The sequence below is a fragment of the Pseudophryne corroboree genome, chromosome 1, assembly GCF_028390025.1.
Source record: "Pseudophryne corroboree isolate aPseCor3 chromosome 1, aPseCor3.hap2, whole genome shotgun sequence".
Taxonomy (NCBI): domain Eukaryota; kingdom Metazoa; phylum Chordata; class Amphibia; order Anura; family Myobatrachidae; genus Pseudophryne; species Pseudophryne corroboree.
In genome coordinates, this window is record NC_086444.1 from 170,477,573 (window position 1) to 170,496,767 (window position 19,195).

General features: G+C 49.4%; 1 protein-coding gene across 3 annotated transcripts in view; it reads right to left on the reverse strand.

The window, feature by feature from the left end:
* Nucleotides 1-19,195, reverse strand: part of BDP1 (B double prime 1, subunit of RNA polymerase III transcription initiation factor IIIB) — a 240,670-nt gene that overhangs the window by 62,560 nt on the left and 158,915 nt on the right. For all 3 annotated transcript variants that reach the window (XM_063963887.1, XM_063963886.1, XM_063963885.1), the window contains one exon: nt 492-682. In XM_063963887.1, coding sequence (XP_063819957.1) covers nt 492-682 — 191 coding nt within the window. The remainder of the gene's footprint in view (nt 1-491; nt 683-19,195) is intronic.

A 19,195-nucleotide genomic window follows, 5' to 3' on the forward strand; every position in this document is an offset into this window, starting at 1 on the left:
CACTTGTTAATATTTCTGCACAATTTAATCTACAATGTAATGAATGTCAACATTAGGGTTAAGATGCGGGACAAGAGGGTTAGGATTAGACTAGAAGATCAAAGGTCTGACACGGAAATTATGGTCACATGACCCCTGCACCCGGAAGCCGCTGCAGCCATCGAGAGCAGGTAAGTCACCGATGGCACGGGATACGATATGTCGACATTCTAACATGTTGACATTTCACCAGTGTCTACATGAATATCAGCATGGTCCAGGTCAACATAATGACAATGTTGACGGTATGACTGTTGACATTCTCATGTCAACCCAGCATACCACACCATTAATGCATTGAAAGCTTTGCATACATAAATTTGCTCTATTGAGCCTGGCCATGTAGTTTTAGGCTTCGGATACAATAGAGAGTGACAGGGAAGCAGAGAGCTGTAAACCAATGTGTGCAGCCTTGTTGCATAAGAGGTGTACTGAATGGTAAAGAAACATACATGACACGTGCAGAGTAATCTTTGGATGGTGTAGCAGGCTCCTCGGTGTCAGCCCTTCCTGTGGCAGGCACGGAATGTTGTGAATGAAGGGTCTCTAGTAGAGTGGTGGAGGACTGAATGACTGGAGGCACGGGCTCTTCAATATTAGACTTTGCAAGCACGGGAACTTTTTCCACCTCGCACACTGACAACTGTCACAGATAAGGAAGAAAAAGAAGACCATAAAAAATGTATTTCATTTTAGGGGGAGTTTCTCTGCAGGGAGAATTTCAGCAACATTTATTGATAAAAAAGGCAACACTAAGAAACTGCAATCTCACATTGACATTTGTGAGAATTTTAACACTTTCCCTGTGAGTGTGAACAGGTTCAGCACATACTAAAGTAAAAAAAAAAAAAAGTAAGAAATATGTTTTTTTCCCCCAGTTAAATCCCTTACTTCGAGTCTATAGGTGGCACAGAGACACTGGGTAATGCCTAGAGGAGGCTGGAGTCTGGGCACCAAATAGTTACAACATTTTCCCCAGCATTCTCAGGCTCTCTTCCTCCTTCATACCCCGCCCCTCGGCAAGTCAGTTGGTTTAGCAAGCCCACGGCAGGAGCGAGGAGAGGAAGAAGGAAGACCGGCATACACAACCACACAGGGGCGCTGGAATGTTTTTAGGTTGGGGGAAGGGGGGGTAGAAAAAAATTATTTATTTTGGCTCTCCATGGTGCCGGCCTCCTCTATAACCTCCCACCGCTGTGCGGATGAGCGCTTACATGCATATTTAAGCGTGCGGCATCTCCATTAAAAACAGCCTGCTACCGCAGGGTGCTGTGTCCTCCTATCTTCGATGTGTCCTAGCCGCTGCCGGCTGTCTCTCCTTCACAGATGCATTACTGGGAGGAGGCGTGGCCAGGCTGGGACATACCGGGACCATAGCCATGCCTCCTCCCAGTAATGCAACTGTGAAGGAGAGATAGCCGGCGGCGGCTAGGAAACAACGAACGAAGATAGGAGGACACAGCACCCTGTGGTAGCAGGCTGTTTTTAAAGGAGATGCCGCCCGCAGGAGGGCCGGTGCTAGAGTGTTTGGCGCCCCCCTGCAAATGATCAATTTGCGCCCTCCCATCCGTAAAAAACAGACAGTGCGCACTGCAAAAAGGGGTGTGCTCACACAAGGAAGGGGCGTAACCATAATGGTATCCACAATTCAAATTATGCCACACAGCATTACAATCTTATTCGCATTACCCCAAACGTAGTGCACCTGATTTATATTACGTCACAATAGTGCCCCTTATTCACATTACGTCACATAGTAGTGCCCCTTATACACGTTACGCCACACAGTACTATCCCTTATTCACAATGGCCACAGTAGTGCCCCTTATCAGAGGTATAGCTAGTTGCCATGGTGCCCTGAGCAAAAGTATGTTTCAGCGCCACTTCCTCTGTATTGAATTGGGGGCATCTTGCATTTGAAAAGAAAAAATAGGATTTTAATACCTATCGGTAAATCCTTTTCTCTTAGTCCGTAGATGATGCTGGGGTCACTTCAAGAACCATGGGGTATAGACGGGATCCGCAGGAGACATGGGCACTATAAGACATTCAAAGGGGTGTGAACTGGCTCCTCCCTCTTTGCCCCTCCCCCAGACTCCAGTTATAGGAACTGTGCCCAGGGAGACGGACATTTAGAGGAAAAGGATTTATTGTTAAACTAAGGTGAGATACATACCAGCTCACACCTCAAGCACGCCGTACAACATGGCATTTAACACAACGCAAGTCAACGGCATGAACAACATCAGCAACAGGCTGACTATAAACGTAACACAACATGTGTGTAACCACAACTAACAACTACAGATACAGTACGCACTGGGACGGGGTTTATACCAAAGCTCTAGAACGGGCGGGAGAGTGCGGATGACTCTGCAGCACCGATTGACCAAACATGAGGTCCTCATCAGCCAGGGTATCAAACTTGTAGAACTTCGCAAAGGTGTTTGAACCCGACCAAGTAGCCGCTCGGCAAAGCTGTAATGCCGAGACCCCCGGGGCAACCGCCCAGGACGAGCCCACCTTTCTGGTAGAATGGGCCTTCACCGATTTCGGTAACGGCAATCCAGCCGTAGAATGAGCCTGCTGAATCGGATGACAGATCCAGCGCGCAATAGTTTGCTTGGAAGCAGGAGCCCCAATTTTGTTGTGAGCATATAGGACAAACAGAGCCTCCGTTTTCCTAAACTGAGTCGTTCTGGCCACATACATTTTTAAAGCTCGAACAACGTCGAGAAACTTCGATTCCAGCAAGGCGTCAGTAGCCACTGGCACCACAATAGGTTGGTTCAAATGGAACGACGAAACCACTTTCGGCAGAAATTGCTGACGAGTCCTCAACTCTGCTCTATCTTCATGGAAGATCAAATAAGGGCTCTTGTGAGACAAGGCCGCCAATTCAGACACCCGCCTGGCGGATGCCAAGGCCAACAGCATGACCACTTTCCAAGTGAGGAATTTCAACTCCACCTTTTGTAAAGGTTCAAACCAATGAGATTAAAGGAATTGCAACACCACGTTAAAATCCCACGGTGCCACAGGGGGCACAAAGGGAGGTTGGATGTGCAACACGCCTTTCACAAAAGTCTGAACTTCTGGAAGGGAGGCCAATTGTTTCTGGAAGAACACCGATAAGGCTGAAACTTGTACTTTAATGGAGCCTAACTTTAGGCCCGCATCCACACCGGCTTGTAGAAAATGGAGAAAACGTCCTAACTGAAATTCTTCCGTAGGAGCCTTCTTGGATTCACACCAAGACACGTATCTTCTAAAAATACAGTGGTAATGTTTAGACGTTACTCCTTTCGTGGCCTGAATAAGAGTGGGGATGACTTCCTTGGGAATACCCTTTCGGGCTAGGATCCGGCGTTCAACCGCCAAGCCGTCAAACAAAGTTGCGGTAAGTCTTGGAACACGCACGGCCCCTGCTGTAACAGATCCTCTCGTAGAGGAAGGGGCCAGGGATCTCCTATGAGTAATTCCTGAAGATCTGGATACCAAGCCCTCCTTGGCCAGTCCGGAACAATGAGGATCGCTTGAACCTTTGTTCTTCTTATGATTTTTATCACTTTTGGAACGAGTGGAAGCGAGGAAACACGTACACCGACTGAAACACCCACGGTGTCACTAGGGCGTCCACTGCTATTGCTTGAGGGTCTCTCGACCTGGAACAATATCTCTGAAGTTTCTTGTTGAGGCGAGACGCCATCATGTCTATTTGAGGAATTCCCCAAAGACTTGTCACTTCTGCAAAGACCTCTTGATAAAGACCCCACTCTCCTGGATGGAGATCGTGTCTGCTGAGGAGATTGCTGACAGAGCGCTTGTATGCCTTTCCGCCCAGCGGAGAACCTTTGTGGCCTCTGCCATTGCTGCTCTGCTCTTTGTTCCGCCCTGGCGGTTTATGTACGCTACTGCTGTTATGTTGTCCGACTGAATCAAGATGGGCCGATTGCGAAGAAGACGATCCGCTTGCAGAAGGCCGTTGTGAATGGCCCTTAATTCCAGAACGTTTATGTGCAGACACATTTCCTGGCTTGACCATCTTCCCTGGAAGCTTTCCCCCTGTGTGACTGCTCCCCAGCCTCGGAGACTCGCATCCGTGGTCACTAAAATCCAGTCCTGGATCCCCGAACCTGCGTCCCTCTAGGAGGTGAGAGCTGTGCAACCACCACAGGAGTGAGACTCTGGTCTTGGAAGACAGGGTTATCCTTCGGTGCATGTGTAGATGAGGCCCGGACCACTTGTCTAACAAATCCCTTGACCACTTGTCCAACTGAAACACTCTGGCATGGAATCTACCAAACTGAATGGCCTCGTAGGCCGCCACTATCTTCCCCAGCAACCGAGCATTCATGGATCGATACTTTTGCTGGTTTCAGAATTTGTTTGACCAGGTTCTGAATTTCCAGAGCCTTTTCCACTGGAAGAAAAACTCTCTGTAATTCTGTGTCCAGAATCATTCCCAAAAACGACAGCCGTCTCGTCAGAACCAACTGTGATTTTGGCAAGTTAAGGAGCCAACCATGTTGCTGCAGAATTGTCAGGGAAAGCGTAATGTTCTGCAGTAATTGGTCCCTGGATCTCGCCTTTATCAGGAGATCGTCCAAGTACGGGATAATTGTGACTCCTTGCTTGCGCAGGAGAACCATCATTTCGACCATTACTTTGGTGAAAATCCTCGGAGCCGTGGACAGACCGAACAGCAACGTCTGAAATTGATAATGACAATCCTGAAATGCAAACCTCAGGTAAGCCTGATGTGGAGGATAAATGGGAACATGTAAGTAGGCATCCTTTATGTCTACCGACACCATAAAATCACCCTCCTCCAGACTGGAAATCACTGCCCGGAGAGATTCCATCTTGAATTTGAATTTTCTTAGGTAGAAATTTAGGGATTTGAGGTTCAGGATTGGTCTGACTGAGCCGTCTGGCTTCGGGACCATGAACAGGCTCGAATAAAAGCCTTCTCCCTGTTGTGACGGGGGAACCCTGACAATGACTTGATTGTGACACAATTTTTGTATTGCGGCGCATACCACCTCCCTGTCCGGAAGAGAAGCTGGTAAGGCCGATTTGAAAAATCGGTGAGGGGGAACGTCTTGAAACTCCAGTTTGTAACCCTGGGACACTATTTCTAAAACCCATGGGTCCAGGGCCGAACGAGCCCAGAACTGACTGAAGAGCTTGAGACGTGCCCCCACCGGTGCGGACTCCCGCAGAGGAGCCCCAGGGTCATGCGGTGGATTTGGCAGAAGCCGGGGAGGACTTCTGCTCCTGGGAACCGGCCAAGGCCGGTGATCGTTTACCTTTTCCCTTTCCTCTACTAGCAAGGACGGAAGACCCTCGGCCTTTTCTGTATTTATTGGACCGAAAGGACTGCATTTGATAGTGGTGTGCTTTCTTTTGTGGTGCAGGCACATAAGGTAAAAATGAAGACTTACCCGCGGTAGCCGTAGATACCAAATCAGCGAGGCCGTCACCAAACAATACACCACCTTTATACGGAAGAGACTCCATAGCTTTCTTAGAGTCAGCATCAACATTCCATTGATGAATTTACAATGCTCTCCTAGCGGAGACTGCCATGGCATTGGCCCTTGATCCCAAGAGGCCAATATCCCTCGCAGCTTCCTTTAGGTAGACTGCAGCGTCCCTGATATAACCTAGTGTCAAAAGAATGTTATCCCTATCCAGGGTATCTAGTTCAGATGACAAGTTATCTGACCATTTTTCGATAGCACTACTCACCCACGCAGATGCAATGGCTGGTCTGAGTAGCATACCCGTGGTGACATAAATGGATTTCAATATATTTTCCTGCCTACGATCCGCAGGATCCTTTACGACCGCCGTGTTAGGGGACGGAAGAGCCACCTTTTTGGACAGCCGTTATAGAGCTTTGTCCACAATGGGGGGTGACTCCCATTTTTCCCTATCCCCAGAGGGAAACGGATACGCCACTGGAATCCTTTTGGGAATCTGAAACTTTTTGTCAGGATTTTCCCAAACCTTTTCACAAAGCGTGCTCAGTTCATGAGAGGGAGGAAACGTTACCTCAGGTTTCTTTCCTTTATACATATAGACCCTAGTATCAGGAACAGTAGGGTCCTCAGAGATATGTAATACGTCTTTTATTGCCACAATCATGTACTGAATGATCTTAGCCAGTTTGGGATCTAATCTGGCTTCACTATAGTCGACACTTGAGTCAGTGTCCGTGTCGGTATCCGTGTCTGCCAGCTGGGTAAATGAACGTTTTTGTGACCCCGAGGGGGTCTGGACTTGTAACAACACATCCTCTACGGATTTCTTCCATGCCTGGTTCTGAGACTCAGATTTATCCAATCTCTTATTTATCAGAGCCACATTAGCATTCAAAACATTCACCCAGTCAGGTGTCGGCGGTGCCGACAGGGTCACTCCCACAGCCGTTTGTGTTCCTGACATAGTCTCCTCCTGGGAAGAGCCCTCCGCCTCAGACATGTCGACACACGTGCACCCAACACACGCAGACAAACTGGCCTAAAGGGGACAGACCGACAGTAAAGCCGGTCAGAGGGACACAGAGGGAATTATTGCCAGCCCACACCCCAGCGCCCAACCCGGTCTGAACACCGCAGAAATGCCCCAGACCTGCAGCGCTTTTATAATTTATCAACAATGCACCAAAATAGCTGTGCCCCTCCCCCCATTTTTCACCCTGATACTCATGCAGCAGTGTGAGGAAGGACCAGCGTCTCTGCAGCTTTGTGAAGAGAATGGCGCCGTGCTGTGTGCTGCGAGGGCTAAGCTCCGGCCCCATAATGGCGCGCTTCAGACCCGCTCTTTTTTTATATAATTTTTATACTGGCGGGGGTCCGAACAGTGCCTCGGCACTATGTCCACTCTTGCCAGTCATTATGGAGGTCAGATATGCTGCCCAGGGCGCGCCGCCCCCCCCCCCACCCCCCCGTGCCCTGCACCCTGTAGTGCCTGTGTGTGTGGGAGCATGGCGCGCAGCGCGATCGCTGTGTGGTACCTCAAAGCCGTCACTGAAGTCTTCTTTTCTACTCACCTGTCTTCTGACTTCTGGCTCTGCAAGGGGGGTGACGGCCGTCTCTGGGAATGAACCCCTAGGCGTACCTAGTGATCAAAACCCTCAGGAGCTAATGGTGTCCTATAGCCAAAGAAGCAGAGCCTTGAAACTCACAGAAGTAGGTCTGCTTCTCTCCCCTAAGTCCCACGAAGCAGGGAGACTGTTGCCAGCAGTACTCCCTGAAAATAAAAAAGCTAACAAAGTCTTTTCTGAGAAACTCAGTAGAGCTCCCCTGGAGTGCATCCAGTCTGCCTGGGCACAGATTCTAAACTGGAGTCTGGAGAAGGGGCATAGAGGGAGGAGCCAATTCACACCCCTTTGAAAGTCTTTAAGTGCCCATGTCTCCTGCGGATCCCGTCTATACCCCATGGTTCTTGAAGTGACCCCAGCATCCTCTAGGACGTATGAGAAAGATAGTTTAAAAAAAAAAAAATAGATGACAGGGCCAGTTCTAGACCTTGAGGAACTCAGGCTGAAAGTTTCCTTTGGTACCCGCGGCGCTGAAAATAGGGACAGTGTGCGCCGAAGGCGCGCCAAAAAAAAAAATAGGGCCAAAGAATAGTACCAATTCACATTACCCTGTACAGTAGTGTCCGTTAGTCACATTACACCGCACAGTAGTACCCTTATACACGTTACGCCACACAGGAGAGCCGCTTATACAAGGTGTGCCAGAGTAAAAGCCTCTTATACACGTTACGCCACAGTAGAGCACCTTATACATGTTATGCCAAGTAGAGCTGCTTATACACTTATGCCAAGTAGAGTCTCTTATACACGTTATCCAGCTAGAGCCCATTATACACATTTGCCAGCTAGAGCCCATTATACACATTTTCCAGGTAGAGCCCATTATAAACATTATGCCAGGTACAGCCCATTATACACATTAGAGGGGTCATTCAAACCCCGCCGCAATAGTGGTCCGCAGCACAGTTTGTTGGTGGCAGCAAACTGTGCATGCGCAGTGGGCGTGAGGCCATACGCATTGTGGTCGCTTCTCCGCTGGATGAAGGTGACAGCGTAACGGGGTTAAGGCAGGGTGGTGCCGGAAAAACAGGGGCAGACCGGGACCATTTTTGGGGCAGCTGCATGACGTCACACACAGACGCTCCCCCCAAAAAATGTCTGCTGACTGCCTGAAAGCACAGCCAGCCAACACAATCTTATATCAGATGTGTCCGCAATCTAATTGCGGATGCATCGGGAGTCGGCCTTACACATGCTGGACGGACACCAGCATGTGCAGGGATGAATGCAGATCTGGCTGCATATGCAGCAATCTGCTTTCATCTCTGAATAACCCCCTATGCCAGGTACAGCCCTCATTCCCTCCACAGTGCGGCCCCAGTACCTGCAGGAGGTCCCGGCTCGGGCGCAGCTCCTCCTCTCTCTTCTCCGCCTCCGGTTTCTCGCAGGCTCCGTTTCTCCAGCAGCAGCGGCTCCGTACTATGTCGTCAGTGACGCCGAGAGGGGGGGAGCTGATGGAGGGGTCCGCCGGGGGACCTGGTGCACCACACTCCCACCCCCCTCCCTCCTTACTGGGCAGAAGCATAAGCTCTCATGTTGGCAGCACAGCACATGCTGCAGTGTGCTGTGCTGCAGTAAGGCAGAGAGGCTGCTGTTATTGCTCAACCTCAGCCTGTTCCTGTACAGGTGGGGTGTGGGGGGTTATCACACTGATCACATCCCCCACAATTGACCCTGGCTGAGAGGCTGAGCCAGGGCTGGGGACTCAGTCAGGGGTCAGGCACTGCACAGATCCCCTCCCCCCACTTTTTCCATAAAAGGGCATGGCTACGCCTCCCACGATTAGGCCACTCCCCCCCAAATGTCTCGGCAGCAGCGTAGCAGTGTGTGGGCAGAGCGCTGTGGCTACCTGTTATCCAGTTTGACAGGTGCAGCAACAGCAGCAGGGTAGCAAAGCGGGGAGAGCGCCTCCCTGCTTTGCATACCCTTGTTGAGCGAGCAGCGCCGGCTCTGCCTGCAGGGATCAGGGAGTTAAGCGCTTCTGTCATATTTGGGGGGGCAAGCTGCCCCCTTTGCCTTCCCCTTTCCGACGCCCCTGCAACCACAGAAAGTATACAGAAAACTGGAAATAAGGAACAAAAACACAGCAAGCCAGGTGCGTCTGGGTGGACGCCCTATGCCCCCTATGGACTCAAAGAGAGGGATTTAACAGGTTAGAACAAAAAATAAGATTTTAAACCTACCGGTAAATCTTTTTCTCGTAGTCCGTAGAGGATGCTGGGTACTCCGTAAGGACCATGGGGATAGACGGGCTCCGCAGGAGACATGGGCACTTTAAGAAAGACTTAAGATCTGGTGTGCACTGGCTCCTCCCTCTATGCCCCTCCTCCAGACCTCAGTTAGAGAAACTGTGCCCAGAGGAGACGGACAGTACGAGGAAAGGATTTTTGTTAATCCAAGGGCAAGATTCATACCAGCCACACCAATCACACTGTATAACTTGTGATATACTATCCAGTTAACAGTATGAAAAAGACATTGCATCAGTCCAAGACCGATGAGACTATATAACATAACCCTTATTTAAGCAATATATATTTACTTGTGTATATATATATATACACAAGTCTTGCAGAAGTAGTCCGCACTTGGGACGGGCGCCCAGCATCCTCTACGGACTACGAGAAAAAGATTTACCGGTAGGTTTAAAATCTTATTTTCTCTTACGTCCTAGAGGATGCTGGGGACTCCGTAAGGACCATGGGGATTATACCAAAGCTCCCAAACAGGCGGGAGAGTGCGGATGACTCTGCAGCACCGATTGAGCAAACAGGAGGTCCTCCTCAGCCAGGGTATCAAACTTATAGAACTTTGCAAAGGAGTTTGAACCCGACCAAGTAGTAGCTCGGCACAGCTGTAGCACCGAGACCCCTCTGGCAGCCGCCCAAGAAGAGCCCACCTTCCTAGTGGAATGGGCCTTGACCGATTTAGGTAACGGCAATCCCGCCATAGAATGCGCCTGCTGAATCGTGTTACAGATCCAGCGAGCAATAGTCTACTTTGAAGCAGGGGCACCAATCTTGTTGGTTGCATACATGACAAACAGTGCTTCTGTTTTTCTGACTGTAGCCGATCTGGCCACGTAAATTTTCAAAGCCCTGACCACATCAAGGGACTTGGGATCCTCCAAGTCACGCGTAGCCACAGGCACCACAATAGTTCATATGAAAGGATGAAACCACTTTTGGCAGGAATTGAGGACGGGTCCGCAATTCCGCTCTATCCATATGGAAAACCAGATAGGGGCTTTTATGTGATAAAGCCACCAATTCCGACACTCGCCTAGCCGAAGCCAAGGCTAATAACATGACCACCTTCCAAGTGAGATTTTTCAACTCCACCGTTTTAAGTGTTTCAAACCAGTGTGACTTAATGAAACTTAACACCACGTTAAGGTCCCAAGGCGTCAGCGGAGGTACAAAAAGAGGCTGAATATGCAGTACTCCCTTCACAAAAGTTTGTACTTCAGGGAGAGAGGCCAATTCCTTTTGAAAGAAAATGGATAAGGCCGAAATCTGAACCTTAATAGATCCTAATTTTAGGCCGAAATTCACTACAGTTTGCAGGAAGTGAAGGAAACGGCCCAGATGGAATTCTTCCGTAGGAGCATTCATGGCCTCACACCAAGAAACATATTTTTGCCATATACGGTGATAATGTTTAGATGTCATGTCCTTCCTAGCCTTTATTAGCGTAGGAATGACCTCATCCGGAATACCCTTATCCGCTAGGATCCGGCGTTCAACCGCCATGCCGTCCAACGCAGCCGCGGTAAGTCTTGGAATAGACATGGCCCCTGTAGCAACCGGTCCTGTCTTAGAGGAAGAAGCCACTGATCTTCTGTGAGCATTTCCTGCAGATCCAGATACCAGGTCCTTCGTGGCCAATCTGGAACAATGAGGATTGTTCTCATTCCTCTGCCTCCTACCATTCTCAACACCTTGGGTATGAGAGGAAGAGGGGGAAATACATAGACCGACTGGAACACCCACGGTGTCACTAGGGCATCTACAGCTACTGCCTGAGGGTCTCTTGACCTGGTGCAATAGCTCTGTAGCTTCTTGTTGAGGCGGGACGCCATCATGTCTATCTGTGGCAATTCCCACTGACTTGCAATCTGTGCGAAGGGTTCCTAAAGAAGTCCTCTCTTGGATGCAGGTCGTGTTTGCTGAGGAAGTCTGCTTCTCAGTTGTCCACTCCCGGAATGAACTGCTGAAAATGCGCTTACATGATTTTCCGCCCAGCGGAGAATCCTGGTGGCTTCTGCCATTTCCACTCTGCTCTTTGTGCCGCCTTGGCGGTTTACATGAGCCACTGCGGTGATGTTGTCTGACTGGATCAGAACCAGTAGGTCGCGAAGCAATGTTTCCGCTTCCTGAAGGGTGTTGTATATGGCCCTCAGCTCCAGGATGTTGATTTGAATACAAGTTTTTTGACTTGACCCAAAGACCTTTGAAGTTTCTTCCCTGTGTGACTGCTCCCCCACCTCGGAGGCTTGCGTCCGTGGCTACCAGAATCCAGTCCTGGATGGCGAACCTGCGCCCCTAGAAGGTGAGCACTCTGCAGCCACCATAGGAGCGACACCCTGGCCCTAAGGGACAAGGTGAATAACTGATGCATCTGTAGATGTGATCCGGACCACTTGTTCCGTAGATCCCATTGGAAAGTCCTCGCATTGAACCTGCCGAAGGGAATGGCCCCGTAAGATGCCACCATCTTTCCCAGGACCCCCGTGCAGTGATGCACTGACACCTGTTTTGGCCTTAATAGGTTTTTTACCAGAGTCATTAGTTCCTGGGCCTTCTCTATCGGAAGATAAACCCATTTCTGGTCCGTATTCAGAATCATACCCAAGAAGGGCAGACGAGTCATAGGAACCAACTGTGACTTCGGGATATTGAAAATCCAGCCGAGTTGCTGTGACACCTTCAGCGAAAGTGACACGCTGTTCAACAACTGCTCTTTTGATCTCGCCCTTATTAGGAGATCGTCCAAGTATGGGATAATTGTGACTCCTTGCTTGCGTAGGAGCACCATCATTTCCGCCAATTACCCTGAAATTGGTAATGACAATACTGTACCGTAATTCTCAGGTACGCCTGATGGGGTGGATAAATGGGAACATGAAGGTATGCAGCCTTTATGTCTAGATACACCATAAAATCCCCCCTTTCCAGGCTGGCGATGATCGTTCAGAGATTTAAATTTTAAAATAGGTCTGACCGAACCGTCCGGTTTCGGGACTACAGCCAAGGTTGAGTAATATCCCCTTCCTTGTTGAAGGAGGGGAACCTTGAGCACCACCTGTTGGAGATACAATGTGTGAATTGTATTTAATATTATCTCCCTTTCTGGGGGAGAAGCCGGTAGGGCCGATAAGGAAAACCGGCGAGGAGGCACCTCTTCGAATTCCAGCTTGTAACCCTGAGAAACAATTTCTATTGCCCAGGGATGCACCTGTGAGTGAACTCAGATGTGGTTGAAGAGTCGAAGACGTGCTCCCACTGGGGCGGACTCCCTTAGCGGAGCCCCAGCGTCATGCGGTGGATTTAGTAGAGGCCGGGGAGGACTTCTGTTCCTGGGAACTAGCTGTGCCCTGCGCCCTTACCTCTGGTAAGAAAGGACGCTCCTCGTACTTTCTTGTTTTTCTGCGACCGAAAGGACTGCATTTGATAATGTCGTGCTTTCTTAGGCTGTGAGGGAATATAAGGCAAAAGATCAGATTTACCAGCTATAGCTGTGGAGACCAGGTCCGAGAGCCCTTCTCCACACAATTCCTCACCCTTGTAAGGAAAAACTTCCATATGCCTCTTTTAGTCGGCATCACCTGTCCATTGCATGTTCCACAGGACACGTCTAGCAGAAATCGACATAGCGTTGACTCAAGAACCCAGTAGACCAATGTCTCTTTGAGCATGTCTTATATATAAGACAGCATCTTTTATATATCCTAGGGTCAATAACATGGTATCCTTATCTAGGGTTTCAATCTCTGCTGATAAGGTATCTGTCCACGCTGCTACAGCGCTATAAACCCATGCCGACACAATCGCCGGTCTGAGTAGTGTACCAGAATGTGTGTAAATGGACTTTCTGCATGCTATCTGCAGGATCCCTGAGGGTAGCTGTATCTTGGTATGTCAGCGCTACCTTTTGGGTAAACTTGTCAACGCCTTGTCCACCCTAGGGGAGGATTCCCATCGTATCCTGGCCCTAGCAGGGAAAGGATACGCCATGAGAATTCTTTTGGGAAACTGCAGTTTCTTGTCTGGAGATTCCCGCTCTTTTTCACACAATTCATTTGGTTCATGAGAGGGGGGAAATGTTATCTCAGCTTTCTTCCCCTTAAACATGTGTACCCTCGTGTCAGGGACAGATGGGTCATCAGTGATATGCAAAACATCTTTTATTACAATAATCATATATTGAATACTTTTCTGCCAGTTTTGGCTGTAACTTTGCATCATCGTAGTCGACATTGGAGTCAGACTCCGTGTCGGTATCAGTGTCTATTATTTTGGATAGTGGGAGTTTTGGAGACTCTGAAGGTCCCTGCGACATAAGGACAGACATGGGTAGATTCCCTGTCTGTTCTCTAATCTTTTGTGCAATAAATTTACCTCAGCACTTAATTCCACATATCCAGTCAGGTGTCTGCGTTGTCGACGGAGACACCACACACACACATTTGCTCCATCTCCTCCTTAGAAGAGCCTTTTACCTCAGACATGTCGAGACACACGTACCGACACACCACACATTCAGGGAATCCTCTTATCTGAAGACAGTTCCCCCACAAGGCCCTTTGGAGAGACAGAGAGAGAGAGTATGCCAGCACACACCCAGCGCTAATACCCCATAAAAAACACACAATGTGTTTACCCAGTAGTGCTGTAATACTATTATTTGCTGCCAATTATGTGCCCCCCCCCCCCCCCCCCCCTTCTCTGAAACCCCCTTTCACCGTGGATAAGCATGGGAGAGTCCGGGGAGCTTCCTCTCAGCTGTGCTGTGGAGAAAATGGCGCTGGTGAGTGCTGAGGGAGAAGCCCCGCCCCCTCGGCGGCAGGCTTCTGTCCCGCTTAAATGTAATAAAAACTGGCGGGGGCTCTTTATATATACAGTGCCTAGCTGTATATATCTCTTTTGCCAGAAATGAGGTTTATATTGCTGCCCAGGGCACCCCCCCTGCGCCCTTACAGTGACTGTCGTGTGTGAGGTGTGTGGGAGCAATGGCGCACAGCTACACTGCTGTGCGTTACTCAGTGAAGATCATGAAGTCTTCTGCCGCCTCTGAAGTCTTCTTTTTCTTCTCATACTCACCCGGCTTCTATCTTCCGGCTCTGTGAGGGGGGACGGCGGCGCGGCTCCGGGACGAACTCCAGGGTTAGACCTGTGTTCTGACTCCCTCTGGAGCTAATGGTGTCCAGTAGCCTAAGAGCAGAGCCTTGAAACTCACAGAAGTAGGTCTGCTTCTCTCCCCTCAGTCCCTCGATGCAGGGAGTCTGTTGCGAGCAGGCTCCCTGAAAATAAAAAACCTAACAAATATACTTTCTGTCAGGAAGCTCAGGAGAGCTCCCTGAGGTGCACCCATCTCCTCTGGGCACAGTATCAAACTGAGGTCTGGAGGAGGGGCATAGAGGGAGGAGCCAGTGCACACCAGATCTAAAGTCTTTCTTAAAGTGCCCATGTCTCCTGCGGAGCCCGTCTATCCCCATGGTCCTTACGGAGTCCCCAGCATCCTCTAGGACGTAAGAGAAATCCTATTTTCTTTCTTCATCCACAAGGGGGCACAGGGACACTGGGACATCCAAAAGCTGTCCCCTTAAAGGCAGGGACGCCCCAGAGCTGTGCCAAGAACTGTACAACCAAAAGTAGCATCCGAAGACTCAAATGTATCACAGGTGTAGAATTGAAGAAAAGTATGAGCCGATGACAACGTGTCCACCTTGCAAAGCTGTTCAGCAGAAGCACCCCGCTGAGCCAATCAGAAAGGCCAAATCAACTGGGAGGAACGAGCAGCGACTCCTGCCGAAACCGGAAGGTTTGTCGCAGAGTAGGCGTGGCTAATAGTCAAACGGAGCCATATGGCCTAAGTCTGTCTGGAGGCCGGCCAGACTCACTTACTGAAATCAAATACAACAAACAGTCTGACCTATGCAGATCTCTGGTTCTGCCAACATAAATGCGAAAAGCGCTCACAACATCAAGAGAGGCTTCCTCTGGGGAGGAACTCAGTGCATCATAAGCCGATACCACAATGTATATTCCAGCTGATTCAAACAGTTAAATTCAGCACATTATTTAATGGGACTTATTTCTGGATACAAAACTAATGCAAGGTTAAGGAAAATGTTTATGAGGCTTACTTGTTTGTTCCCCAGAACCATATATTACAAAAAATAAGATTTTAAACCTACCGGTAAATCTTTTTCTCGTAGTCCGTAGAGGATGCTGGGGACTCTGTAAGGACCATGGGGTATAGATGGGCTCCGCAGGAGACATGGGCACTATAAAGAACTTTAGAATGGGTGTGCACTGGCTCCTCCCTCTATGCCCCTCCTCCAGACCTCAGTTAGAGAAACTGTGCCCAGAGGAGATGGACAATACGAGGAAAGGATTTTCTTAATCTAAGGGCAAGATTCATACCAGCCCACACCATATAACCTGGAATATACGCAACCAGTTAACAGTATGAACAAAAAACAGTATCAGCTAAAGACTGATCTCAACTGTAACATAACCCTTATGTAAGCAACAACTATATACAAGCCTTGCAGATTTTGTCCGCACTGGGACGGGCGCCCAGCATCCTCTACGGCAGGCATTCCCAACCACGGTCCTCAAGGCACTCCGACAGTGCAGGTTTTAGTGATATCCAGGCTCCAGCACAGGTGACTTAATTAGTAGCTCAGTTATTTTGATTTAACCATCTGTGCTGCAGCCTGGATATCACTAAAACCTGCATTGTTGGTGTGCCTTGAGGACCGTGGTTGAAAATGCCTGCTCTACGGACTAGGAGAAAAAGATTTACCGGTAGGTTTAAAATCTTATTTTCTCTTACGTCCTAGAGGATGCTGGGGACTCCCTAAGGACCATGGGGTTTATACCAAAGCTCCAGACCGGGCGGGAGAGTGCGGACGAATCTGAAGCACCGACTGAGCAAACGCAAGGTCCTCATCAGCCAGGGTATCAAACTTACAGAATTTTGCAAAAGTGTTTGAACCTGACCAGGTAGCTGCTCGACAAAGCTGTAAATCCGAGATGCCTCGGGCAGCCGCCCAAGAAGAGGCCACCTTCCTAGTGGAATGGGCCTTTACCGAATTTGTTAACGGCAATCCTGCCGTAGAATGAGCCTGCTGAATCGTGTTACAGATCCAGCGAGCAATAGTCTGCTTCGAACCAGGAGCGCCAACTTTGTTGGCTGCATACAGGACAAACAGTCATCCTGGCTACATAGATTTTTAAGGCCCTGACTACATCCAGGGACTTGGAATCCTCCAAGTCACTCGTAGCCAAAGGCACCACAATAGGTTGGTTCATATGAAATGAAGAAACCACCTTAGGCAAAAATTGAGGACGAGTCCTCAACTCTGCTCTATCCACATGGAAAGTCAAATAGGGGCTCTTGTGCGACAAGGCCGCCAATTCGGACACCCGCCTTGCAGATGCCAAGGCCAACAACATGACCACCTTCCAAGTGAGAAATTTCAATTCAACCGTTTGAAGAGGTTCAAACCAGTGAGACTTCAGGAACCGTAACACCACGTTAAGGTCCCAAGGTGCCACTGGGGGCACAAAAGGAGGCTGGACTTCTGGGAGAGAAGCCAATTCCTTCTGAAAGAAAATAGACAGGGCTGAAATCTGTACCTTGATGGAGCCTAATTTTAGGCCCATATCCACTCCTGTCTGTAGAAAGTGGAGAAAACGACCCAGATGGAAATCTTCCGTAGGAGCATTCTTGGCTTCACACCAAGAAACATACTTCCTCCAGATACGGTGATAATGTTTTGCCGTCACCTCCTTCCTAGCCTTTATCAGAGTAGGGATGACTTCCTCCAGAATACCTTTCCCAGCTAGGATTCGGCGTTCAACCGCCATGCCGTCAAACGTAACCGCAGTAAGTCTTGGAACACGCAAGGCCCCTGTTGTAACAGGTCCTCCCCGAGAGGAAGAGGCCATGGATCTTCTGTGAGCATCTCCTGAAGATCTGAATACCAGGCCCTTCGAGGCCAATCTGGAACAACAAGTATTGTTTTCACGCTTTTTTGTCTTATGATTCTCAATATTTTTGAGATGAGAGGAAGAGGGGGGTACACATAGACCGACTGAAACACCCAAGGTGTCACCAGGGCGTCCACCGCTACCGCCTGAGGGTCCCTTGATCTGGGACAATACCTCCGAAGCTTCTTGTTGAGGCGTGACGCCATCATGTCTATGTGAGGAATTCCCCAAAGACTTGTTATCTCTGTAAAAACTTCTTGATGAAGTCCCCACTCTCCTGGATGGAGATCGTGTCTGCTGAGGAAGTCTGCTTCCCAGTTGTCCACTCCCGGAATGAAGACCGCTGACAGAGCGCTTACGTGATTTTCTACCAAGCGAAGAATCCTGGTGGCTTCCGCCACTGCCACTCTGCTCCTTGTCCCGCCTTGGCGGTTTACATGAGCCACGGCTGTGACGTTGTCTGATTGAATCAGAACCGGTAGGTCGCGAAGAAGATCCTCCGCTTGTCGTAGGCCGTTGTATATGGCCCTCAATTCCAGTACGTTGATGTGTAGACAAGCCTCCTGGCTTGACCATAGCCCCTAAAAATTTCTTCCTTGTGTGACTGCTCCCCATCCTCGGAGGCTCGCGTCCGTGGTCACCAGAACCCAGTCCAGACGGCCGAACCTGCAACCCTCTAGAACAGGGCTGGCCAAACCGGTCCTCGAGATCTACCAACAGTTCATGTTTTCCAGGCCTCCTTGAGATCTGTAGAATTGTCCGTTAGGAATGAATGCAGCACATCTTAATTAGTAATGACTACACCTGTGCACCAGCTAGGTGTGGAAAATGTGTACTGTTGGTAGATCTCGAGGACTGGTTTGGCTAGCCCTGCTCTAGAAGGTGAGCACTTTGCAGCCACCACAGGAGAGACACCCTGGCCCAGGGGGACAGGCTTATCTTCTGATGTATTAGTAGATGGGACCCGGACCACTTGTCCAGGAGGTCCCACTGAAACGTCCTTGTATGAAACCTAGAAGGGGATGGCCTCGTAGGCTGCCACCATTTTCCCCAGAACTCAAGTGCATTGATGAACAGACACTCTTTTTGGTTTTAGCAAGTCTCTGACCATGTTCTGGAGGTCCTGGGCTTTTTCCATCGGGAGAAAAACCCTCTTCTGTTCCGTGTCCAGAATCATGCCTAGGAATGATAGTCGAGTCGTTGGAATCAATTGTGACTTTGGCAGATTGAGAATCCAACCGTGTTGTTGTAGCACTCTCAGGGAGAGCGACACGCTCTTCTGCAATTGATCTCTCGATCTTGCTTTTATCAGGAGATCGTCCAAGTACGGGATAATTGTGACTCCCTGCCTACGCAGGAGCACCATCATCTCCGCCATCACCTTGGTGAAAATCCTCGGGGCCGTGGAAAGCCCAAACGGCAACGTCTGAAACTGGTAATGACAGTCCTGTACAGCGAATCTCAGGTACGCCTGATGAGGAAGATATATGGGGACAAGAAGGTATGCATCCTTTATGTCGAGTGACACCATAAAATCCCCCCCCTTCCAGACTGGAGATCACAGCCCGGAGCGATTCCATCGTGAATTTGAACTCTCTCAAGTACAGGTTTAGGGATTTTAGATTTAAAATGGGTCTGACCGAACCATCCGGCTTCGGGACCACGAACAGGGTCGAATAGTACCCTATCCCCTGTTGAACTAGGGGAACCTTGACAATCACTTGCTGTTGATACAGCTTTTGAATTGCAGCGAACACTACTTCCCTCTCTGGGGGAGAAGCTGGCAAGGCCGACTTGAAAAATCGGCGAGGGGGCACCTCTT